General features: G+C 47.7%; 2 protein-coding genes across 2 annotated transcripts; both read left to right on the top strand.

Annotated features, from left to right (window-relative positions):
* The first annotated feature begins 14,276 nt into the window (after positions 1–14,276).
* Positions 14,277–15,157, top strand: LOC125548922 (protein SENESCENCE-ASSOCIATED GENE 21, mitochondrial). The gene is made up of 2 exons (XM_048712442.2): positions 14,277–14,489; positions 14,610–15,157. The coding sequence occupies exons 1-2, from the start codon at positions 14,446–14,448 to the stop codon at positions 14,839–14,841; spliced, it is 276 nt and encodes a 91-aa protein (XP_048568399.1). The 5' UTR covers positions 14,277–14,445; the 3' UTR covers positions 14,842–15,157.
* Positions 15,158–23,634: 8,477 nt separating this feature from the next.
* Positions 23,635–25,406, top strand: LOC125548921 (ETHYLENE INSENSITIVE 3-like 5 protein). The gene has a single exon (XM_048712441.2). The coding sequence runs from the start codon at positions 23,752–23,754 to the stop codon at positions 25,108–25,110; it is 1,359 nt and encodes a 452-aa protein (XP_048568398.1). The 5' UTR covers positions 23,635–23,751; the 3' UTR covers positions 25,111–25,406.
* Positions 25,407–26,721: the final 1,315 nt, after the last annotated feature.

Genomic DNA, 26,721 nt, shown 5'->3' with positions numbered 1-26,721 from the left:
AGCGTGTGCGCGCCGGCCGGTACTACGAGGGTGGAATCGTTATGCGAGGGTGCTCATCGGTGCATGATGGGTTGTAGAGGACATTGGGGGTTGCAACCTCTCATGTGTCGCGGTGGCACACGAGTCGTGTTGCAAATGTTCTGGTACAAAGCGCAACATAGGTCATCTGCAACCAACGAGCACAACATAACTCATGTTGTAAATGGGTCACATAACAGAGCGGCGAATGGCCACAAATGTTTTCCTGGCACAACATGATCCATGTTGGAACCGGCGAGTGCAACATTTCTCATGTTACTATCGCAAAAAAAACATTTCTCATGTTACAAGTTTGATCAGATAACATGATAGGGACAATCATGAATGTTTTCCTGAACGCAATATGAATCATGTTGCAACCGATGAGCGCAAGATGGCTCATGTTGCAAACGGATGGATCATAATGAACGACTTCCGCGGCTAGATGGGTGTGACGCCCGGATAATCATGCTACAATAATCTCACGTTAATGGTGACACGTCACCTCTGTCACTGTAGTTAATCTCGGGTTAATTCGAAACCGATTCAAATTTAAATCCTAACTAAGTCAAACGACAAAAGCTTTCAAAATATTAAACAAAAATGTTCGGACGGTGCCATATTTTGCTTAAGTAAATATGGTGTAATAAACACATTTTTATAAAATGCCTAGATAATTTAAAATGATTTAAAACAGAAAAGAAAATAAATAAAAAGAACAAAAAAAACAACAGAAAACAAACACAACAAAGAAAAAAAAGAACCCCCCTCCCCCTGGGCCGAATGGCCCAGCTAGCCATCAGGCCAAAAGGCCCAACCGGCCCACCCCCACTCCCCTTATCCATGGACCCCGAAACCCTAGCCGCTACCCGTCGCCCCACTCCCCCACTCCCCCCCCCACGCCGCTCTCCCCTTCCCCGATCGGATCGGGGCAGCGCCCCGCTGGCCACCTCACCCGAGCCGCCTCGCCGAACCTTCCCCTCCCCGACGGCCGTCCTCGACGCCTTCTCCCTGACGCGCCCCAGCACTCGCCGCCCCTGACCTGAGCGCCGTTGTCGATCGTCGCCTGACGCCGCGCTCCTTCGACCTCGCCTCGCCTCGCCATCCACCCCGCACGTCGTCACCGACCGCCGCCGAGCCCGCTGCCCTGAACCCCTGCGGCCAATGTGAGCGCCTCCCCGTGCCCCTCTCCCCTCGTCCTCTGTCACCGCGCGCCCGAGGCCGTGCTTGCTCGCGGCCTCCCCGCGCTCGTCGCGCCCGAACCGTCCCCCGCCGTCGCCTCGCCATACGCGGCCACCCAGGGCCGCGCACCTCACCTCGCCGCCTCTACGTGGCCATGGCCCGTCGCGGTTCGCCCGCGCGCGAACCCCGTCGCCCCACCGCGCGCGTCCCGCGGCCTCTGCCGGCCGCCGCCCCTGCTCCTCGCGTCCTCGCCCCCGGTTCCCCTGCTGCCGATGCCGCCAGGAGCCGCACGCCCGCACGCGCCCGCCTGGGCCGTCCCGTGCCACCGCAGCCCCTCCCGCTCCTGCCTTTTGCCTTGGCCGCGCGCGCCTGTGCTGCGCGCCCCCTTGTCGTGCTGCTCCGGCGCCCTGCCGTGGCCAGTGCCCCGCCGTGGCCAGCACCCCTGGTAACGTGGGCGTGCGCCCAAACGGGCAGCGCCCAGCGCCCGCATCCACACCTGTGCGCCGGCGCCCGCTAAGGCCCCCTGACCCAATGACATGTGGGGCCTAGCCCCTGGAACGTTTAAAAAAAGATTAAAAGGAAATAATAAAAAATATTAATTAATTAATTGGTTAATTAAATTAATTAACTTAATTAATCCTAATTTAATTAACCTAATTAACTACTGTTAATTAACAGTATAGCCAATGACAGGTGGGCCTGCTGTCCAGTTTGACCAAGTCAAACTGCTGACTGGACTAGCCTAGTCATTGACAGGAGGGTCCCACTAGGCCCCTTTGACCAGTCAACGGTCCCAGTTGACTGTTGACTGGGAAGTCAACTGGACCCCACCTGTCAGCCCCTTTAGTACATTGTTGTGTACAAGCTGTGGGTACACTTAGCAATTCCACCTTTAATTTAGAAATAATAAATAAATTCAGAAAATTCTAGAAATTGTTTAAAACTTTGAAAATCATATAAAATAAACCGTAGCTCGGATGAAAAAACTTTGTACATGAAAGTTGCTCAGAACGACGAGACAAACCCGGATACGCGGCCCGTTCGTCCGCCATGCATCCCTAGCATAGCAAACACGCAACTTTCCCCCTCCGGTTCGTCTGTCCGAAAACGCAAAACACCGGGAATACCTTCCCGGATGTTTTCCCCCTTCACCGGTACCACCTCGTACCGCGTTAGGGCACGCCTAGCACCACGCTTTGTCATGTCATGCATCGTCATGCATTTGTTTGCATTGTATTTATTGTTTCTTCCCCCTCTTCTCTCGTTAGACACCGAGACCGACACCGCTGCTACCCAGTACGACTACGGTGTTGATGACCCCTCTCTCTTGCTAGAGCAACCAGGCAAGCCTCCCCTTTGATCACCAGATATCGCCTACTCTTCTCTATACTTCTTGCATTATAGTAGTGTAGCATGTTACTGCTTTCCGTTATTCCTATCCTGATGCATAGCCTATCCTTGCTACTACTGTTGTTACCATTACCTGCTATCCTACTGCTTAGTATAGGATGCTAGTGTTCCATCAGTGGCCCTACACTCTTGTCCGTCTGCCATGCTATACTACTGGGCCGTGATCACTTCAGGAGGTGACCACGGGCATATACAATATACTTTACACAGTTACCTTACCTGTGATACTGTTCGGAGATGGGGGCTGAAGGGGCAGGTGGCTCCATCCCGGTAGAGGTGGGCCTGGGTTCCCGACGGCCCCCGACTGTTACTTTGAGGCGGAGCGACAGGGCAGGTTGAGACCACCTAGGAGAGAGGTGGGCCTGGCCCTGGTCGGCGTTCGTAGATACTTAACACGTTTAACGAGATCTTGGTATTTGATCTGAGTCTGGCTACTGGCCTATACGCACTAACCATCTACGCGGGGACAGTTATGGGCACTCGACGTCGTGGTATCAGCCGAAGCCTTCGTGACGTCAGCAACGGAGCTGCGCGCGCTGGATTGGACTGGAACGCCTACTAGGCTAGGTCTGCTTCCGGCCGCCCACGCAACGTGCAGGTGTGCTAAGGGCGATGGGCCCAGACCCCTGGGCGCTTAGGTTTAGACCGGTGTGCTGACCTCTCTGTTGGTCTAGGTGGGGCTGCGACGTGTTGATCTTCCGAGGCCGGGCATGACCCAGGAAAGTGTGTCCGGCCAAATGGGATCGAGCGTGTTGGGTTATGTGGTGCACCCCTGCAGGGAAGTTAATCTATTCGAATAGCCGTGATCTTCGGTAACAGGACAACTTGGAGTTGTACCTTGACCTTATGACAACTAGAACCGGATACTTAATAAAACACACCCTTCCAAGTGCCAGATACAACTGGTGATCGCTCTCTCATAGGGCGACGAGGGGAGGATCATCGGTTAGGATTATGCTATGCGATGCTACTTGGAGGACTTCAGTCTATTCTCTTCTGCATGCTGCAAGACGAAGGCTGCCAGAAGCGTAGTCTTCGAAAGGACTAGCTATCCCCCTCTTATTCCGGCTTTCTGCAGTTCAGTCCACATATGATAGCCTTATTCCATTTGCTACCAATGCATACATATGTAGTGTAGCTCCTTGCTTGCGAGTACTTTGGATGAGTACTCACGGTTGCTTTCTCCCTCTTTTCCACCTATCCCTTCTACCTGGTTGTCGCAACTAGATGTTGGAGCCCAGGAGCCAGACGCCACCTTCGACAACGACTCCTACTACACCGGAGGTGCCTACTACTACGTGCTGCCCGCTGACGACGACCAGGAGTAGTTTAGGAGGATCCCAGGCAGGAGGCCTGCGCCTCTTTCGATCTGTATCCCTGTTTGTGCTAGCCTTCTTAAGGCAAACTTGTTTAACTTACGTCTGTACTCAGATGTTGTTGCTTCCGCTGACTCGTCTATGATCGAGCTCTTGTATTCGAGCCCTCGAGGCCCCTGGCTTGTAATATGATGCTTCTATGACTTATTTTATTTGTAGAGTTGTGCTGTGATATCTTCCCGTGAGTCCTTGATCTTGAATGTACATATTTGCGTGCATGATTAGTGTACGGTCAAATCGGGGGCGTCACAAGTTGGTATCAGAGCCGACTGCCTGTAGGAATTCCCCTTCCACACTCCTTGGCCGAAGTTGAGTCTAGTCATTACAAAACTTTTACTAACATGGCTGTGTGCCTTACGGGCCCACGTCGCCATTGGGTGGTATTAGGATCTTTTATTCCTCGTCTATACTCTGGGATTCTGACTCTCTCCTACTCGGGTTAAATGATTTTGCTAAAATCTAACTCTAGGTTCTCGTTACCACTTCCTGCCGAAGAGCCCCTTCATTACAGATGATCGACTGCTTCAACAGAAGATTCTGACAATACCCTCCGATGTCCTCCCGAAACCTTATGCCATTGCTTTTGCAATTCCCTACCACCGAAATATCCCTATGGATAAGTATTTAGACCTGACGTGCTTACTTTTATTCCCAGTCGATCTTGTTATTATAAGATACCCCGAGAATACTTTGTGCCTACTGCCTTGCAGTTCTTTGCCACATGCATACCACTACGGATAATTACTCGCATTTATCGAGTATCCGCTCATCCCCAGATATTCATGCAGTTCACAAAATTCTTCGAATTACCATTCGGTCTTCCGAAAATCCTGAGCAACCTATTGCTCCTGAAATTCTTGCTTGCTTGCATTATGGTTAATCCCATAAGTATAGTAATCTTATTGGCAACCTTTGTCAATATCATTTTGAGTCCATTGACTCAATATGTTGCGAATTCTCGCAATCCTCACTCAAATCATAGAATTCATCCTTCCAGCTCAGATGTCATTTAAAACGTGAGCTGGTCCTCGGCCAATCAGATTGCCATCGATTGTACCCCTAAGTCTATTCAACTTGTCCGTCCTTGATCAGAGCGTTTGCTCCTGATCCCTTGATTGAGGATCATAAATTTCCTTGCATTGAGCTTTGAATTAGTCAGTTGTTCCTATAATCTGATGCCTTTGCATTCCTTCTTCCTCTGATTGAGAACCGATACTCACATCAGCCCTGTTATGGACCGTCAGATACTTTTTTGGATTTTATCTGACATCGTCCTTCATATTCAATAATCTTCTGAGCCGTCCTCGGATACATAATGCCTTGGGTAAATTGTATCCTCTACTTTCTCAACCATGTGCTGCTTTCGAGCTTGTATGAATTATTCCTGGAGTTGTGGTATATGTTTCTAAGATGCCCCGATGGGTTGAATATATACCTTCCTTAATATGTGTGAACTCGAAAGTTTTCACGAGTCATACACTTCTAATATTTTGCTGGATAAAATTTCAACACTACAACTTCCTCGAAAGTGAGAAGTGAGAAAGGGTATGCATTGGAGAAGTGGGAGTCGACCTTGAACTTTGTGTTCATGCCCATGGACACGATGTAGATCTTATCATTAAAGCTTCTTTTAAATTAAATTATTCCTTTGGTATAAGTTCATCTTATATCCGGGATCTGGCCTTTTGCAATAGTGTTTCCGACCATGTTCTCCTTTAAATACCATTTCTCGGACAAGTTGAAGTAATTATCTTCTACAGGTCATTGCACCCGACCAACCTTTACTTTGATCTACCATCGTGTATTACACTCTGGTATCTCAAGAATATCATAGAACTGCATAACTTCTTATGGGTTCTTCATCAACTATTATTTCTCACCGACTCCAATTTTCCCGGGTTCTGGGTTGTCATCAACCGAGGACACCAATAAGTGAATCGATTCCGCACTCTGGTTCAATAACTCTTAAATAATTGTTGTTGCTTACGAGTTAATAATCACTTAAGTCATTCCTAGCCTGATCGGCTATATCATCATGGTGCTAAATTTTAACTGTGCTACTTGGCCCTTCTTCACGGAGCACAATTCTTGACGATGAGCTAAGCTTACGTCGATTTTCCTCATCATATCATTTTGCCTTGAACCGCAAGCTTGATTTCGAGTTTGTGTCGTAACCATGGTTCCAATAACCTTCCGTTTATCATTCGTTTGACTAGATGTCATCACCGATTGATTACATCTTCATGAAATCTCTCGACAAATGTGTCGTGATCATCATCAGCATTCCGAGCTCTTCCAAGATATCAATTGAGTTCATGATGATAAATACCATCCTTGCCCTCGATGATTTGTCTTACCATCGACCACTTTATTGACTTCCCTCCAGAACAAACTTGTTCGTGTTTGGTGTTATACCTTGAGTTCCTTGCTATCCAACAATTGTTCTTCTTTACCTTGGAACATTACCATCTCTTATCTCAAGAAGAAGGTTGTGAGAATTTCACCACCTCCTAAGAATTCTTGGTATAGTAATACTTCTCGCCATCGCCATTAATTCTTGGTCCCCGTGTCGATTCTAATCGGAATACCGGCAATTGAACTTTGAGGTGTGAATTCAAAACTTCTAGCAACCCTATTGCTTGAAGTGAATGATCGATAGTTTCATTCTAATTCTTTTGTTCATTAAGTCACCATTTTAACATTGTTCGTGCGACCCAGCCCATATTTCGGGTGCACCTTTCAACCAATGTTTAAAAGGGTATGTTTCCCCGAGCATACCTCATTGTATCATTTTAACTGACAATTGTCATCCCCTTGTTCACCTAATTGTGGAAATCCATCCTTTGGAATTCTTGATGATTTGTCGCTGAGTCCATCAGCCACCTCCTCATCCTCTCCTTGGTTTACTGATGAACTCTTGTTTCGGAACTCGGTTCCATAGTTCATTTCCCGAGAATCTTATAATGTCTTCTCGACATTTTGTCGCACCTTGTCTTCTCAGGCATCCTGAGCCTGAGGTATCCTCAGACCAATCAGATCGGAATCTCAGTCAGATATGATGGTTGGAACATATTTCCAAGAGTTATAACAATGGTCTTTATGTGACCCGGTAAGGTGATGTCATGCCTAGCACACCTGGTCGGAGGCCCTATTGTTATAGTTCCCTTTCAGCAAGGTTACCCATTCTTCCATGGGAAAACTGTAAGACTTATTCTGCAAGTTGTTCCTGATGAATCCTTCTTGTATCCAAAGTCTGATCTTCACTTGTTGACCATGTCAATGCTATCTCAAAGCATGTCTGTGGTACTCTGATTTTCAACAAGAACATTTGAAGCCTAATGCTAAATGTTACTTTCTCAATTATCCAAACACCGTTGTATGGGCAATGTCATGAAAATTCTCTCCCGTACCTAAAGAGTTTTCTACATTATATCCTGTCACGGATATCATGCTCTGTTTGTCCTTGGGAAGGATATACCCCTAAAATATGTGTTTAAACACATTTTCCTTTCCATTGTTCCGTTTAATGTGTTGATCACATTTCCTTTCCATTGTATTGTTTAACCTTTCCAGTAATCTGACTTAACTGAGCAGTGACATTTCCCTGCTTAGGTAAGCACCTTGTCGTACCACTCCGTCAGTAAGGCCCTGTTACTATTGTTGATGACATTCCGGTAGCCACCGATGGACGAGAACATTGCCTATTGGTCCGCCTCGTTCAACAAGCAGGAAAAATGGTTCTCTTCATCCCTCGCCCTTGGCACCGACGTTGTTGCCGACATAATCAACAGGCTACCCTCTGACATCCCTTGCTTACATGATCGTGCAAGACATCACCATTTTCCTTCTTCTAAACCACATGGTGGGCCCATAACCCACAGTTCCACAGGATTGAAACTTGACTCTTGTGTACACCCCTGTTCCCAACGTTGTTCCTTGCGCATGGCCTCGTATGTAATTCACGAGCCACCTTTCGAGAGATCATCGATTCTGGTATCAAACACAATACTTATTCCTGTTGCTTGAACCCCTTTCACACTTTGTTTCAGGCATCGTACGATTGCCTACCCGCTCGAAGACTTCTCATGGTACCTACTTACTTTGCTCTCGATGTTGTCTTAAGTTTTCATTCGGGAGTTACTTTCTGCAACCATCCTCGATGTTGTCTACCAGATAGTCTACCCTGCAGAGGTCCATTCTTTCGGTATACCCCTTGTTCTTTTGTTAGTATGATGAACACTCCGAAGGAAGGATGGCCACTTCATCATGATGACCCGGAATAGAGAAATGAAGACATCACCAAAGGGGATCAACTACTTCGGGAAGTGCAACCAAGACCGAGAAGACTCGTTAGAATATCGTAACCAGACCTCTCCCCCTTGCTCTACCTCTTAAATCTCGGGACAAGATTTCTTGTAGTGGAGGAGAATTGTGACGCCCGGATAATCATGCTACAGTAATCTCACGTTAATGGTGACACGTCACCTCTGTCACTGTAGTTAATCTCGGGTTAATTTGAAACCGATTCAAATTTAAATCCTAACTAAGTCAAACGACAAAAGCTTTCAAAATATTAAACAAAAATGTTCGGACGGTGCCATATTTTGCTTAAGTAAATATGGTGTAATAAACACATTTTTATAAAATGCCTAGATAATTTAAAATGATTTAAAACAGAAAAGAAAATAAATAAAAACAAAAAAACAGAAAACAAACACAACAAAGAAAAAAAAAGAACCCCCCTCCCCCTGGGCCGAATGGCCCAGCTAGCCATCAGGCCAAAAGGCCCAACCGGCCCACCCCCACTCCCCTTATCCATGGACCCCAAAACCCTAGCCGCTACCCGTCGCCCCACTCCCCCACTCCCCCCCCCCACGCCGCTCTCCCCTTCCCCGATCGGATCGGGGCAGCGCCCCGCTGGCCACCTCACCCGAGCCGCCTCGCCGAACCTTCCCCTCCCCGACGGCCGTCCTCGACGCCTTCTTCCTGACGCGCCCCAGCACTCGCCGCCCCTGACCTGAGCGCCGTTGTCGATCGTCGCCCGACGCCGCGCTCCTTCGACCTCGCCTCGCCTCGCCATCCACCCCGCACGTCATCACCGACCGCCGCTGAGCCCGCTGCCCTGAACCCCTACGGCCAATGTGAGCGCCTCCCCGTGCCCCTCTCCCCTCGTCCTCTGTCACTGCGCGCCCGAGGCCGTGCTTGCTCGCGGCCTCCCCGCGCTCGTCGCGCCCGAACCGTCCCCCGCCGTCGCCTCGCCATACGCGGCCACCCAGGGCCGCGCACCTCACCTCGCCGCCTCTACGTGGCCATGGCCCGTCGCGGTTCGCCCGCGCGCGAACCCCGTCGCCCCACCGCGCGCGCCCCGCGGCCTCTGCCGGCCGCCGCCCCTGCTCCTCGCGTCCTCGCCCCCGGTTCCCCTGCTGTCGATGCCGCCAGGAGCCGCACGCCCGCACGCGCCCGCCTGGGCCGTCCCGTGCCACCGCAGCCCCTCCCGCTCCTGCCTTTTGCCTTGGCCGCGCGCGCCTGCGCTGCGCGCCCCCTTGTCGTGCTGCTCCGGCGCCCTGCCGTGGCCAGTGCCCCGCCGTGGCCAGCACCCCTGGTAACGTGGGCGTGCGCCCAAACGGGCAACGCCCAGCGCCCGCATCCGCACCTGTGCGCCGGCGCCCGCTAAGGCCCCCTGACCCAATGACATGTGGGGCCTAGCCCCTGGAACGTTTAAAAAAAGATTAAAAGGAAATAATAAAAAATATTAATTAATTAATTGGTTAATTAAATTAATTAACTTAATTAATCCTAATTTAATTAACCTAATTAACTACTGTTAATTAACAGTATAGCCAATGACAGGTGGGCCTGCTGTCCAGTTTGACCAAGTCAAACTGCTGACTGGACTAGCCTAGTCATTGACAGGAGGGTCCCACTAGGCCCCTTTGACCAGTCAACGGTCCCAGTTGACTGTTGACTGGGAAGTCAACTGGACCCCACCTGTCAGCCCCTTTAGTACATTGTTATGTACAAGCTGTGGGTACACTTAGCAATTCCACCTTTAATTTAGAAATAATAAATAAATTCAGAAAATTTTAGAAATTGTTTAAAACTTTGAAAATCATATAAAATAAACCGTAGCTCGGATGAAAAAACTTTGTACATGAAAGTTGCTCAGAACGACGAGACGAACCCGGATACGCGGCCCGTTCGTCCGCCATGCATCCCTAGCATAGCAAACACGCAACTTTCCCCCTCCGGTTCGTCTGTCCGAAAACGCAAAACACCGGGAATACCTTACCGGATGTTTTCCCCCTTCACCGGTACCACCTCGTACCACGTTAGGGCACGCCTAGCACCACGCTTTTTCATGTCATGCATCGTCATGCATTTGTTTGCATTGTATTTATTGTTTCTTCCCCCTCTTCTCTCGCTAGACACCGAGACCGACGCCGCTGCTACCCAGTACGACTACGGTGTTGATGACCCCTCTCTCTTGCCAGAGCAACCAGGCAAGCCCCCCCTTTGATCACCAGATATCGCCTACTCTTCTCTATACTGCTTGCATTAGAGTAGTGTAGCATGTTACTGCTTTCCGTTATTCCTATCCTGATGCATAGCCTATCCTTGCTACTACTGTTGTTACCATTACCTGCTATCCTACTGCTTAGTATAGGATGCTAGTGTTCCATCAGTGGCCCTACACTCTTGTCCGTCTGCCATGCTATACTACTGGGCCGTGATCACTTCGGGAGGTGACCACGGGCATATACAATATACTTTACACAGTTACCTTACCTGTGATACTGTTCGGAGATGGGGGCTGAAGGGGCAGGTGGCTCCATCCCGGTAGAGGTGGGCCTGGGTTCCCGACGGCCCCCGACTGTTACTTTGAGGCGGAGCGACAGGGCAGGTTGAGACCACCTAGGAGAGAGGTGGGCCTGGCCCTGGTCGGCGTTCGTAGATACTTAACACGTTTAACGAGATCTTGGTATTTGATCTGAGTCTGGCTACTGGCCTATACGCACTAACCATCTACGCGGGGACAGTTATGGGCACTCGACGTCGTGGTATCAGCCGAAGCCTTCGTGACGTCAGCAACGGAGCGGCGCACGCTGGATTGGACTGGAACGCCTACTAGGCTAGGTCTGCTTCCGGCCGCCCACGCAACGTGCAGGTGTGCTAAGGGCGATGGGCCCAGACCCCTGGGCGCTTAGGTTTAGACCGGCGTGCTGACCTCTCTGTTGGTCTAGGTGGGGCTGCGATGTGTTGATCTTCCGAGGCCGGGCATGACCCAGGAAAGTGTGTCCGGCCAAATGGGATCGAGCGTGTTGGGTTATGTGGTGCACCCCTGCAGGGAAGTTAATCTATTCGAATAACCGTGATCTTCGGTAACAGGACGACTTGGAGTTGTACCTTGACCTTATGACAACTAGAACCGGATACTTAATAAAACACACCCTTCCAAGTGCCAGATACAACCGGTGATCGCTCTCTCATAGGGCGACGAGGGGAGGATCATCGGTTAGGATTATGCTATGCGATGCTACTTGGAAGACTTCAGTCTATTCTCTTCTGCATGCTGCAAGACGGAGGCTGCCAGAAGCGTAGTCTTCGAAAGGACTAGCTATCCCCCTCTTATTCCGGCTTTCTGCAGTTCAGTCCACATATGATAGCCTTATTCCATTTGATACCAATGGATACATATGTAGTGTAGCTCCTTGCTTGCGAGTACTTTGGATGAGTACTCACGGTTGCTTTCTCCCTCTTTTCCACCTATCCCTTCTACCTGGTTGTCGCAACCAGATGTTGGAGCCCAGGAGCCAGACGCCACCTTCGACGACGACTCCTACTACACCGGAGGTGCCTACTACTACGTGCTGCCCGCTGACGACGACCAGGAGTAGTTTAGGAGGATCCCAGGCAGGAGGCCTGCGCCTCTTTCGATCTGTATCCCTGTTTGTGCTAGCCTTCTTAAGGCAAACTTGTTTAACTTATGTCTGTACTCAGATATTGTTGCTTCCGCTGACTCGTCTATGATCGAGCTCTTGTATTCGAGCCCTCGAGGCCCCTGGCTTGTAATATGATGCTTGTATGACTTATTTTATTTGTAGAGTTGTGTTGTGATATCTTTCCGTGAGTCCTTGATCTTGATCGTACATATTTGCGTGCATGATTAGTGTACGGTCAAATCGGGGATGTCACAATGGGATGGTTGTCGTGCGAGATCCGGCCATCCAGCGGCTCTAAAGGCGTTCGATCAGATCGGTACATGAGCGCTTAGCGCTAGGGAGGGCTGCCTTTTAAATTTATGCAAAACTTGGTTTCACATTTCTTCGTCTGGTATTAGAGATGTCATATATGGTGGCTGATATTGTCACGAACTAAGAGCAACTCGAAGGGGCGATCCATTTCATCCGCAGCCGTCCGTTTGGGTCGGCGCGGATAAAAAAGTCGGTCCAATGCGCCGACCCAAACAGACGTGCGTCCGCTTTCGTCCGCCTGCTGACCCATTCCTGGCCCATTTTTGATCCGGATTTGTGTTGGCGCGGACACAAAACGGACGCGCACGCGCTCACCCTCTTTTCTCACCGGGCCCGCTGGTCGGTGGCATATTGGCCTCTCCACATCAAATAACACACCCTCTCCCGTTTGCTTCGTCGCCGACGCCGCCGGCCATTTTTTCGATAAAAAGATAGTTTTAGCGTACACAGATAAAAAAAGGACCAACTACTCGTCGCTTTACGACTCGGACTTGGTAATGTCCTCCTCCGACGTTTGAATGTAGGCGTCAGCATGCTGCTCGTCTTCGAAGTCCCAACCCGACATTTCTCATAGCTTCAGTTTCAATTGAGAGACCTGCTTCCGCGAACGCTTGTCCTCCCGATAGACGGCTCGCTCCATCCTCCTCGCGTCCCTCTCCGTCCTTCTTTGCTTGTAGAATCGGCGTTCGTCGACGATGTCCTGCGGGAAGCGTTCGCGCCACACCACCATGGCTTCCACATCCATATCGGCAATGGCGAGGCGATGTTGCCGCCTCCGGTGGACACGACGATTCTCGTCGATGAAAAGCCGCAGGAGAGGCGCGAGATCCTGCGCCCGCTGGCTCGACACGTCGGGAAAATTCATATCCCGACGAGGCCTCAGGAGGCGCCATGCCGCCGCATCGTGCGCGCGGGCCGTCTCCTCTGCGGTGTCGAAGGTGCCGAGGATGAGGCATTTCTCGCCAAATCAGATCTCGGAGGAGAAGGCGCCGGAGCGGCGCTCGCGGACTCCGCAAAAATCCGAAGCGCCCAGACGGTGCATCGACATGATGGCGCAGAGGCGGCGAGGGTAGTGAGAGGGGGCGAGACGAGTGGGCGACGGACACAGTGTGGAGGGAGCGCCTTCTTATAACCAGCGTGGGCCGCGGCGCGCGCGCGAACCTTTCCCGCGCGCTAGCCTGCTTTTCCCTCCAAGCGCACAAACCTTTCCCGCGCGGTGGAGCGTCAAAACTAGGGCGATGGTATGGCCACTGGCATGATCTAAAACGCGTGCGGTCATGAAATGGATCGGTCTGTTGGGCGCACTGCCGACCCAAATCTAAAAAAGAGCAAACGGCGGGCGGGCGGCCGTTCCAAACAGACAAAAACGAATAGAAACGTCATCTGTTTGGATGGACCCGTTGAAGTTGATGTAAGTAATAACAAGGAAAGATCGGTACGTGAGCGCCTAAAAGAACGAGTCCAGGAATTCCCGGGCCGTGCAGCGGCCAAACATTTCGGATCTCGCACAAACAAACCGTTAATTCGGCGCCGCATATTCGCATGAGGGCGCACCGAACAAAAGCACACACTACCACGATGCCTTTTTCGTGACACACACCTTAGGTAGTTAGGTTGTAGCATCTGTTCGAGCGTGACGCCGAACCTTTGGAGGCAACGTTATTGAATGGACCTGCCGGTTCGGCGTGCGATCCGTGCTGGCGCGCCGAACGAACGAACGAACCTTTGAACCGTGGCCACGACAATACAAAAATCTACCGAAATTCCATTCCCGGCGAGAGGAGGCGCGAAAGCTGTCGTGGCTTTTTCCCCCGGTTGGTTGGCCAGCGAATTTTGGCCTACAACACATGGCCCAGGTGGCTCCTCCACCTACAGGCCAACTTGCCCGCCACGGATTCCAGATACCGGTCCAGGATCCCCGCCGCTCGGGCCCCGCTCGTCGGCCAGCTCCGGCCCTCCGATCTATACGTGGCGAACGAACTTTGAATTGATTCGGTAAGCGTATGGCCGTCTTCCATGAGCCTTCGTCTCGAACTCCTTCCGTGGCTCTCAGAGTTCGAGCTCCTCTCTTGCTGGTCTATATATAACAAGGCCCTCCCCGCACGCTTCCTCCTCACATCGCACATAATTTAGAGGCATTTTACAAGGAGACAAGAGAGCACGGCGAGAGAAAATAGAAGAGGAAGATATCCTGAATTCCTGATCCCATGGAGAGAGTTGCCTCGCGCTGTGTCAGCCTCCTAGCACAAAGGTCTGCAATCTTTGCCGTGATACGAGATGCAGTTAGATTCATGCTATGTCTGGTGTTGTTTCATGGCATGTGTAGCTCTGTATCTGTACTGATGGTTCTTTGTTGATGTTGCCCGTGCAGGAGGGGCTACTCTGCGGCCGCGACCATGGTGAAAGGAGCTGGGAGGAGCGCCGCCGCCACCGAGGAGAAGACCGCTGTCGCGGCGAAGAGCGCAATGGCGGCCAAGAAGGACGTGGGCACTGGCGCTGAGAAGGCCGCGTGGGTGCCGGACCCGGTGACTGGTTACTATCGGCCGTCGGGCGGCGCCAAGGAGGTGGACGCGGCTGACTTGCGCGCCAAGCTGTGCTGCTAAGCAAAGCAAGCGAACTAATTGACGGCCGCCCACCAAGAACATTTCCTCCCTTAAGCATAATCGTAAAACTGAAGATTGTGAGGCGTTTCCACAGCTCTGATCGAGCATGGCTTTGCCTCTCCTTTTTTTTTGAGGGGAGCATGGCTTGGCCTTAAGATACGTGCTCTCATTGATCGCTATAGTCCACTTTCTCCTACCGCGGCGTGTCCAGGAGAATTCGCCTTCCTGCTTCTCTTCCCGATGTTCGGCTGTTTGCTTGATACAAGAATATAATTTTGTACTGATTGATTAAATAATGAGTACAGTGATTAAACGACGTGGAGTTTGTTCATCAACACCGTTTCTAGCTAGCGTGTTTCAGCAAGTATCATATCTACTCGTATCAACGAGGTCCAGCAAAACGTCCATATTGTTCTCACTATTAAGTCTGATATGGAGCTCGACAAGTGAACTCAAAAGCATCCCACAAAGTCATGATTTGCATTTTCTTCAAGGAAATCAATCACACGAAGGGCTGATGACAGTTTATTGTTACCGCTGACAGATACAAGCACAAGCTTCTCCCACAAAATCTTTAATAACATGTATAGAATCCATTTCAGAAAGTCCAGATTCAAATAAGTGCCATGCAAAAGAGATATTTAGATCAACTCTAGCAGAGCGGCTATTAACGACCCCATCGTCGCTCATATGGTAATTTTGTCCGAAAAAGCAGGTCTAGCATAATCTCATTCTACGCTCGGCGCTCCATCGCCATACTTTTTGGAGCCTGCGCCATATTCGAGATGACACCGATGGAACAACGTCACCACAAGACAAAACCTACTACACAAAGGACGAGAGACGAGAATCCCTTCCTGTCTATCCCGCGTCGTCGAAACGACAACCACAGGCAGAAGGGAGGAGATTGATGTTGTGACGGCTAGGGTCTCTCTTGGGGCTCATGTGTAGATCTTACTGTTTGTCTCCTTTAATTTTCCGATCAATTACACCATCAGTGCTTAAGCTTGACGAGAAAAATCACTTTAATGCCAAAACATGTGTCATATATTGAATTGGTGCCACGACTTGACTTAGACAGTGAGGATTCGAACCCTCAACAAGCTACTCGCATGCATGCGTGGCTAGTTGGATTGATGACTCGAACATGCAACCTAGGGCTATATATAACGGCCACGGACAACACTCCAACCAACGAGGTCTCGTGTTAAGAAAAGATAAATTTCACTTTATATAACTATAAGACGATCGTTTGGTTAAGACGGACCGCACTGCAGCCCACTCTCAACATGTTAGGCCTTTTTCGTTTCTGAAAATTTGTAAATAATACCTAAATCATAAACATGTGTTATAAATAACATACATATAATTAAAATAAATTTCATATTTTTCATATAATTTCATAAATTATCTACAAAATAATTTTAAAAATACTATAATTAATTATGAATTATGAAAATATTTTTATAATTTTAAAAAGTGTTTGTATATTAAATAAAATATTAAAGTCATTTTAAAATGTCTGTATCTCATATAAGTTTAAATTTTTCCATGCTTTTAATAAAATGTCCATATATTAGATAAAAGTGTTCATGCTTTAAGGAATATTTTAAGTTGTTTTAAAAAATTATATAATATATAAAAGTTTGTGTGTTTTACAAAAAAAAGATACAAGGCTAGTGAGCCCTCATATTGCAGATCCTCAAACTATATGAGCTATATAAATATTTAAATCAGACGAATATGTTTTAAAATAACACATGAATTATTTTTAAATAATACAAACATTTTTAATTCCTTTTAAATTAAGTTTTGTATACAGTCATAAAGTGTAATTATACTTCGGAAACGTGAGAACTCGTTGCTAACCTTTGGTCGTATGTTTGAACCCCACACTGTTTTTGGTGGATTATATTTCTTTAGTTTATGTTGTTCCGATTGATGTATGTAAAGATCATGAATCCTTATATCTCAACAAATATGATTGTACGAACCAACCCGTGGTTGGGTAGTTAGTGGGACAGTGGTATTTCAGCCATCAGAATTCAAGTTCTAGACTTGGCATCGGTGCTCGTATTTTTCTGGATTAGCTTTCCGGCGAATTGCGTTCAGTGGGAGGAGACGTTTCTGTCGACTACAAGGGCATCTATGGCGATCTCGTTAATCTCAAAATGATGTGTCGGCTCAGTCTCTCAAAGATATTAATAGAGGTAGAGTGTACGTGTATGTGTTTATAGAGATGAATGTATGTATAATGTATGCGCGTCTGCCTCTGTACTTTGTTAAAAAGAAAATTAAATGTGATTGTGTTTACTTTCTAGCTGACACCGTGACACGCATGTGAGAGGCAGCTCACATGTTAGAACCCCCCTCGATCAGTTCTTTTTATTTGTGTTGTTTCTCTCTGAGGGCCTTTTCATAAGAAAAAAAATCATGGGTTTTCCAAAAAAAACAGGCCACACGTACTTGCCCATTCGCTGACAGCGGGTATCATGTTACGCTGGCGCGCCTAGTCAGCATCATGGTGTTCGTATATAAATGTCACTTGTATATGCACGTCCGAGTCAACTTTTTTTTCAAAAAAACTTCCAATTTATTTATCTTCAATTATGGCAGTACAATAAATATCAAAAATAATAAAAATTATATTTAGATCGTAGACCACCTAGCAATGATTACAAGCACTAAAGTGAGTTGAAGGCGTGCCACCGTCATCGCCCCTTCTTTGCCGGAGCCGGACAAAACTTATTGTAGTAGACAGTCGGGAAGTCGTCGTGCTAAGACCACGTAGTACCAGCACCCCAGAATAGCAACCACCGCGATGAAGAGTAGTGTAGGTTGGAAGGATCCAACATGAACACACGTGAACATAGACGAACGACAACCAGATCCGAACAAACCCATCAAAAACAAATCCACCGGACACACATCTTCACACGCCCATTGACAATACTAAAAGAACCACCGGAATGGGGGCCAAGCGGGGAGAACCTTATTACTTCATGAAGCCGACACCATCTCGCCTTCCTGAACAGGACACAAACCCTAACAAAATTTAAAGAAATATTTAAAAATGAAGCCCTCCCACTAGCAAGAGTCGGGATCCACCGCGCCCCATGGCCCTAAGGCCACAGGAGACGAGAGGCGGAGGAACCCTAGGTTTTTTTTAGGATAGGAGCCAGGAGGCGGCAGACACAATTTTCTTTCTAATCAAAACAACTCAGATTTGGCACTCCCGAGTCAAGTTTTTTTAAGTACTCCTTCTGTAAAGTAATATAAGACTTTTTAGATCACTAAAGTAAGTTACAATCTTTTATACATATGCCTATGAAGAAAATGACATGTGTCTCTAAAGAAAATGTTCACAAAGGCCACCCCTCACATCAAACGTTCGCCAGCTATTGCGGTCCTCTTCGATATGATAACCTTAGTCTATACATAATAATAAAGTCATTAATGCTTATGTCCGTCCGTCCTAAAATTTTCCTTAAAATTATCATAAATTACCCACTATGTGATCCATAAGTGAAGAAAACGTTTTGATTTTTTCTGTCAAAGACGCGTCGGGTTCGGTTCTTTTATACAGTGATACCCTAAAATGTCACAAACATGCATGAACCGCAGAGGCCGAAGCCTCCCACTTCACGCGGGGCCCAAGGTTCGATCCCTGGTTCTATTCATTTTCTCTCACTTTTCAGCAAGCGTTCATGGGCTGGCCCATGTGTGGGGCGTGGCGCCCATTCTTTTCTTTGCCTTTTCTTCTATTGTTTCCATTTTATTTTTCCTTCTCCAAATTAATTCAGATTTCACAAAATTTTAAATTTCAAAGAGTTGCGAGTTTCGATTTTTTTGCAAAATCATTAAATGTTTGTTAATTCAAAAATTTTTCAGGAAATCATAAAAAGTTCGTGGATTAGAAAAATGTTGGTGATTTTTCAAAATTCTGCCCATATTATACAAGAATTCATGATTTTGAAAAATATATTCAGAAAATAAAAAATGTTCATCATTTTGAAAAAAATATCATGTATTCAAAACCTATTCATGAATTTGAAAAATGTCAATCAGTTTTTGCAACATGTTCACAAGTTTTTTTAAATCTTCAAAATTTGTTCCCCAATTTCAAAAACAGTTCATCAATTCCAAAAATGTTCGCTGATATAAAAGTTGTTCATGAATTCGAAAACTATTCATTCATTTGACAAAATGTTCGTCTAAACAAAATAAATGATCATTAATTTCAAATTTGTTCACAAATTTCAACAATATGCTTGTCGATTCAAAAAATGTTTGCCAATTCAAAAGTTTCCAAAAACATGTTCACGAATTCGGAAAATGTTCATGAATTCATAAAATGTTCAGGACTTCATGAACGATTTCATAAAAATATTGAATTCCAAAATGTTTAAGATTTCAAAAAATATTCAACAATTTGAAAGATGTTCGCAAAATAATAAAGTAAAATTTAAAAAATAATAGGGAAATGAGAATAAAAAAAGAAAACTAAACTTGAAAAACCTTAAACGAAAAAAGGAAACTGAAGAGAAAAAAATGATTTCAAAAAATATTCACGATTTTAAAAAAATGAATACCAAAAATGTTTAGGATTTCAAAAAAAATTCATGAATTTGAAAGATGTTCGCAAAATGAAAATGTGAAATGTTAAAAAGAAAAGGAGAAGGGAAATTAAAAAGAAAAAGAAAATAAAACCGAACTTGAAAAAATTAAACGAAAAAAAACTTAAAAGAAAAAGGGAAACTTAAAAGAAAAACTGAAAATTTAAAATAATAAAAATAAAAACCAGGGCAAAAAAAGGTTCATTTCGCAAAACCGGTGTACACTAAACTGTTCCTGCGAGGTTTATGTAAACCAGTGGCTTAATGTTGACCTCCATATTATTCAAAATTGTGCTCATAAAGATTTTTTTAAGAATATCATCTGATCTATTTTAGTACTTCTCCATAAGATTGCTCTAGATAGCTCTAGAATTTGTGCGGCTAAGTCTTTTATGTCTAGGATTTAGTTAGTTTTATAAAGCATTTATATGTCTAGGCATTGAGAGTAATTCGTGGTCGACGAGATTAGGTTTATGTGGACACCGCGGCCATCAACAACGAGGGTGAGAAAAAAATATAAGTACCAACATGATGGACCGCCGTGTTAAAATAAAAGACGCTCATATGTCGGGGTATTGAGCCATACTTATCTGGCTAGACCATATTATTTTTTGTCTCCAGTTGAAACGCACGGACATGTTTGCTACTGCTAGTCTCTTCGAATATAGATTAGTAAGTTTCTTTCTCTCAGATTTTTAGTCCTAATTATCCTAACTAAGTTTCGCATCGTCCAGGATAAGAGATCTTCACGCTTGGTGGCGGATGACTATCTTCATTTGAAAAGGTTTGCAGGATAAGAGATCTTCACCCTTGGTGGCGGATGACTATCTTCATTTGAAAAGGTTTGCATTGAGTGTCTTTGTTAAAGCAGACATACATGATCGTGTTGGACAAGCCGACATGTATTATTTTGAACTATTCTTATTTTCCTTCAGCCGTATCAGCATTAGCTATTTGCAGTCCCACTAACACGCTCCAAGTAAATGTGCACATTTTTAGAGAAACACTGCCAAAAGAACACCTCTATGCTGCCATCATCTTTTTTGAGATTGTCAATCAGTTTGGCGAGCATCAGCGTGATGTAAGTATAATATGTTGAATTGCTGATGTCTATAGGTATAAATAAATCTTTATTTAAGCCTAATATGTTAAGGTTTACAATTTTACTATGTTTTTTTGCAGGTAGTACCAAGAACACCTAAAGTAAAAAAAAATGCATCTACGCCCGTAGACCATTAGCGACCACTAGAAGTAAAAATATACTGGAGTGAACCGAAGGCGCCGCCGTCTTCGCCCCTCCCTCATAGGACTCAGGCAAACATTGTTGTAGTAGACAGTCGAAAAGTCGTCGTGTTAAGGCCCAATAGGACCAGCACCAGAACAACAACCGCCGTGATGAAAAAAGCGTAGATCGGAAGGCAACCTCTACACACATGAACACAAATGAACGAAGACAAGATCCACGTGGATCCGCCGAAGACAAACGCCAACAGAATCCCGCGAGATCTGCCGGAGAAAAACCTCCACACACCCTCCAATGATGCTAGAAACACCACCGGGACGGGGACAAGGCGGAAAGTACCTTATTTCATCTTTAGAGAGCCGTCGCCGCCTCACATTTATGAGTAGGACAAAAATCCTAACAAAACTCAAAAGAGCACGAAAAAACGGAGCCCTCCCGCCGGCAAGAGCCGGGATCCATCACGCCTCCATGGCCCTAAGACCACACGAGACGAGGTAGACCGGCGGCGACATCGGCGGGAGGCACAAGAAACCCTAGCCAAAGGGTTCTCTTTCTTCCCGTAGAAGAAAGAAAACAATCTATTATAAGGGATATACAGTTTTACTATGTAATGTTCAAATATTCAGAATATATGTATGTATTTATGCATTAACTGGCCTTTAACAACAGGAAACCTAATTTCTTTTTGAAAAGAAAGATTACCCCCGTTCTTTGCACACAAACATTTTATTAAGCAAAGCAGGAACAAAGTGCGTAGTTCAATACAAGTTTGCAAGCAAAGTCGAGTGAAAAGAAAAAGAAATTACATAACCGACGAAAATAGAGCGAGATGACTAAACATATATCTTATTATTGGACCGCCATCCAAACTGGTTGTATATATCCTGTGCTACAATCTCACAAAGATTGCATTTGAACTACATATTGTTCCGATGTACATGTACTCCCTCTGTCCTATAATACTCCATCCGTCCAAAAATACTTGTCATCAAAATGGATAAAAAGAATGTATCTATCTAGAACTAAAATACATTTAGATACATCCCCTTTTATTCATTTTGATATAAAACACTTTTATATTATGGGATGAATGGAGGATAAGATTTTCCGATTAAGAAAACAACTATAGCTTATTAAAGTAGATACCACACAGCAAAGCCAACTACGGTAGAAACATAACAGTTAGGGTTCTTGGAAGGCAGCACTTCAAAAATAAAATATGCACTTGCATTTGTTTTTATAATAGTGTCCACAAAACAATCAGGTATCCGATAATGCAATACCGTCCAGCAAAGTGATCTTTCTTTTTATGTTTTGAAACATGACTAAGCTATCCATTTTTTTAGAACATGACTAAGCTATCTGTGTTTGCTGGTTCATCAATAGCGTGTATTTTTAAATTTTCAGAGCGAGTATATGTGTACCGCTTGGCTACCGCTGCTTAGAAAATTTGCATGGTTGCACGCATGCCTGCTCACCCGGCCGCCACCACATGCATCCACATGAACACATATCAAAACCATCCACGTAAACTTACTAAACAAAGTGAGACCGGAACGGAACAGAATATTTTGCCGGCATTTTCCGATCCATATCCAAACCATGTGCGCACACCCGGTAGCTAGCTCGCCTAGAGCTAGAGCCTGGAACACGTAGGCAGCACGCGCTTAGAGCAACTCCGTATATCTCACGAACCCGCATAATTCCTACGAATATACCTGTTTGGCTGTTTGGTTCAATTATTCGTCTGATTTGTAATTTTTTTTACCACGGCCCGCAAACCGCCCCCCCGAAGCAGTATATTTATGGATTTGCGGGGTAGATACGGGTCAAAACCCTATCCCCTACCGCCGCGTTTCGCCGCAATTCCCCACTTCTCCCTCACATTTCTCTTCGCCGGTGAGTCCCCTTCCGCCTTCAGCTGCCATGTGAGGCCGCATGTGGAGCTTCGGCCGCAGCTCCAATGGCAGCTCCGGCAGGGGCGGCGACCCCGAGCGCGAGCGGCGTGTCCGCTCGGATGGGGCGAGGAAGCGCGCGGCGAGGAAGTGGACGAACAAGGGCCTCGAGCCGCCGCCGAGGCTCCTTCGTCGCGAGACGGAGGAGTACGACCGTCGGCACGGGCGTACGCCCTCCTTGGCCGCGGGCTCTTCCTCCGTCGCGAGCTCTTCCTCTTTCGGCGCGGCGCTTCTCCCCGTGAAGAGGGAGTGGTTGGAGGAGCCGGAGGAGATCGAACTCATCGCCGTCAAGCAAGAGCCGGAGGAGATCGAGCGCCGAGGGGTCGTCGGGTCCGAAGATTTGGTGGCCGATGTCGACGCGGTCGCGGCTGGCATTGTCGAACGGAGATTGCGCGAGGAGGCGGAGTGCCGGCGCCACGACGAGGAGCTCGAACACCTCATCCTCAAGTAGGCGGTCACGGCCAACCTTGCCGTGAAGGACAAGGACGATGAGTGGTGGCACATCCACGAGAAGCAGAGGCTGAAGTTCATGGATCTCGTCGACTCTGAGAAGGAGGACTGAGCTCCTCCACCGCGTCGTCTTCGGCCGCGAGCTCGTCCATTTTGGTACATCGGCCTTGGCCTCACCGCCGCGAGGTCCCCCACCCCTTCTAGTAGTAGTAGAAGAATGTAGTATGTATGATATTGTAGTATGTGATGAACTAGTGTATGATTATATAGTATGTGATGAACTAGTGTTGTTGCAATTTCTCCTGTAAAAGTTTTTTTTACAATTATACAGTTTCATATACAAGGTATACTCTGTCGCATACCATTTCAACTCATAAAATAATTCTTCGTCGAATTATAAACACCTTATGCGGATCGCTATTATACGGGGTCTGCTAGAGTTGGTCTTACACAGAAAGATAAAGCTCGGATTCCCGAGACGTCCTTTGGCCAGATTCATGGGCTCGCAGCAACGCCACGACATCACCCGACCGCCGGCCACTGAATTCTCCTCGACTGGACACGTCGACCGCGGGCGCGCATATAAATAGCTCGCCGGTGCAACCATTCGCTCGTCATAGATCGTCTGTTAATTATCAGTTACTCCATGGATAAAGGCATTCACGGCAGGAGGCATCTTTCCGCAGAGTCGGCCGACATGGAGCACGGGGACGGCCCTGGCGGGAAGCAGCGGGAGGAGGAGGAGATCAGCGACTCCGAATCAGGCTCTGAGTCACTCGAGATCTCCGACCTCAAGAAGCGCATGTGGAAGGACCAGATGCTGCTCACGAGGCTCGAGGGCCGCGCCGGCGCCAGGGGCGCGGCGCCGGCTCCAGCTGCCCGCGCATCCCCCTCTTCGTCGTCGGGCCAGGAGGAACCCCCCGACGTGCGGTGCCGCCGCAAGGCCATGCTGCGCGCTCAGGACGGCGTGCTCCGGCACATGCTCCGGATGATGGAGGCCTGCAACGCGCGCGGGTTCGTGTACGGCGTCATCGACGAGGCCGGCGAGCCCATGTCCGGCTCCTCCGACAGCCTCCGCGGCTGGTGGAAGGAGAACGTGAGCTTCGACCGCGCCGGCCCAATGGGCCTGGCCGGCCCCATGGGGGAGAGCCCGGTCGCCCTGGCCTCCTCCCTTCATCGTCTCCAGGACATCCAAGACAGCACGCTCGGATCCGTGCTCTCCGCGCTCATCCAGCACTGCGAGCCGCCGCAGAGGAGCTTCCCGCTGGAGCGCGGCCTGGCGCCGCCGTGGTGGCCGACGGGGCACGAGCCCTGGTGGGGCACGCAGGGCGAGATGCAGGCCCACCAGGGCGTGCCGCCGTACCGGAAGCCGCACGACCTGAAGAAGGCGTGGAAGGTTTCCCTGCTCAGCGCGGTGATCAAGCACATGAGCCCGCGCTTCGACCAGATGCGCAAGCTCGTGTGGCAGTCCAAGCGGCTGCAGCAGAAGATGAGCGCCAAGGAGTCCGAGACCTGGTCCAAGGTGCTTAGGCAGGAGGAGAAGCTTAGCAGCCGGCTAAAGAGCTCGCTGCGGATCACGCCGTTCGATCAGGAGCAGGCGGATGAGGACGACGACGACGACGAGGTGAAGAAGAAGAAGGTTGGGAAGGACAGGGACGACGATGGCCTGGAGAGCGTTGTGCGCGGCGCGCAGGACAAGCGCAAGCGCGAGATCTCTCGCAGCGGCAGCTCGGGTGGGAGCGGATCAGAACTGACCATAATGCTGCCGGATCAGCTCGCTGCCGCAATCACAGAGGAGAGCCGGAGCCCGATCGACGAGCTCATGAAGCTGTACTACGGCTGCATGCAGGGTGTCGAAACCTATGGTGACCGGGAAAAGGACGATCTGCCGCCGATGCATTCCGTACTGCTGGGCGGCATAGATGAGGTGGCGCAGGATGTGCTCTTTGATATCATAGGGAGCTGCCCCGAAGTAGATCATGTGCTGCGCTTGATGGGAGAGTGACGTAGCCACGCAGTCAGTTGTCCTGCCTATGTTACGCACGGTTATTAGTTAGGAGTATTACTGAATACTTTTACTGCAATATTTCCATGTTGGGGTTGCTTTTTCGTTTTGAGATGTTGGGATTGTTAGTTAGTGAAGGATATTTCATATGTCATGAAATACGGCGTATGATCATTTCTCTTCTGTGACAACTTTGTACTACTAAACCAGTGACACTTATTGTGGGATGGAGAGAGTATATGATTCAGTTGTAGAACAAAACTTCATTTGTGCTAGTGGCCCGGGAATTTTGTGGTGAATTGAATATTGTAACATATGCAATCCAAACAATGTTTGCCTTGTCTTTGAGTGGTTTCGAGCAGAGGTTATGTATGCAAGTGGTTGACGATCAGACATTGTCCTCCGGTGGGGCAACGCCGATGTAGGCACCAATGGGGACGAGGCTGTCCCCAGACCGGCCAAAGAAGGCAACCACAATGTTGCGGTTGCCATTTTCCGGCAGTGGCAACGACCACCCTCGATCCCATGTCAAATCTTGCTATTTGAAAGTGTTGGGATGATTAGAACTTGATTGCGAGACAACAGCTTAAGGGCCTCTTCAACACGAACCTTCAAAACATCCGGAAAGGTTCAGACTGAGGTGTTCAGACGCTGAAAACCATCCAATGCGGCACCTCATCGGTTCTTGGATACGTGCGTTTGTCTGAAATGCTCACCGTATATTACAAAAAGTTCAACATGCATGCATTATAAAAATGTTCATCATATAGACTGTATTACAAAAATGTTCATCATATATTGTATTACAAAAATGTTCAATGTATAAATAAAAATTGTTCAGAATAAAAATCGTTCGATAAAACCGGGCACTACAGGGAACCGGTCTCTACAGTGCTGGACCGCAGTGAACCAGTTCATTACGTTGTTGGTCCCTACAATGCTGTTTTAATTTCTCTTCCCAGCGTCCAAAATGGGCTGGCCTTTTCGAAGGCACGTCAAATTGACGCCCACAACGTCTTATTAGAGCTATTGTGGTTTCTTTTTATCGGGAGTTCTTGTGGTTTCTGTTCTGTCGTGCGTCCCGAGTAAAACGGGAGCACCACCTGCCCTTACTTCTTCGGAGGAAACCGCAGTCACTTTTCTCTCGCTCAGACCCCGCGTATCTATCCTCATTTTGTCTCCTTCGTTCTTTCTCTTTTGTCTTCGATGTGCTCCATCACCCCGGCCGTCACGCCATATGTAACGCCCTCGATGCGGCTATATCTTCCACGTGTCGAATTACGACTTAAAGGTATAACCGCATTGAAAGCAATGTCGCAAGTGAGGTAATCTTCACACAACCCATGTAATACATAAGGGAAAGAGATACATAGTTGGCTTACAATCGCCACTTCACACAATTACATGAATAAAGCATTACATCAACCAGATACAATCAAGGTCCGACTACGGAACCAAAATAAAAGAAGACTATCCCAAAAGCTACACAGATCCCCGATCGTCCCCAACTGGGCTCCACTACTAATCAACTAGAACGAAACAACACGACGAACAAGGTCTTCATCGAGCTCCTCCTTGAGCTTGGTTGCGTCACCTGCACGGTTTCATCGG

Source organism: Triticum urartu, chromosome 3A, assembly GCF_056163025.1.
Source record: "Triticum urartu cultivar PI428250 chromosome 3A, HENAU_Tu73, whole genome shotgun sequence".
NCBI classification, from domain to species: Eukaryota; Viridiplantae; Streptophyta; class Magnoliopsida; order Poales; family Poaceae; genus Triticum; species Triticum urartu.
The sequence above is the reverse complement of the archived record's forward strand: the minus strand, read 5'-3'. Positions and strand labels throughout refer to the sequence as shown.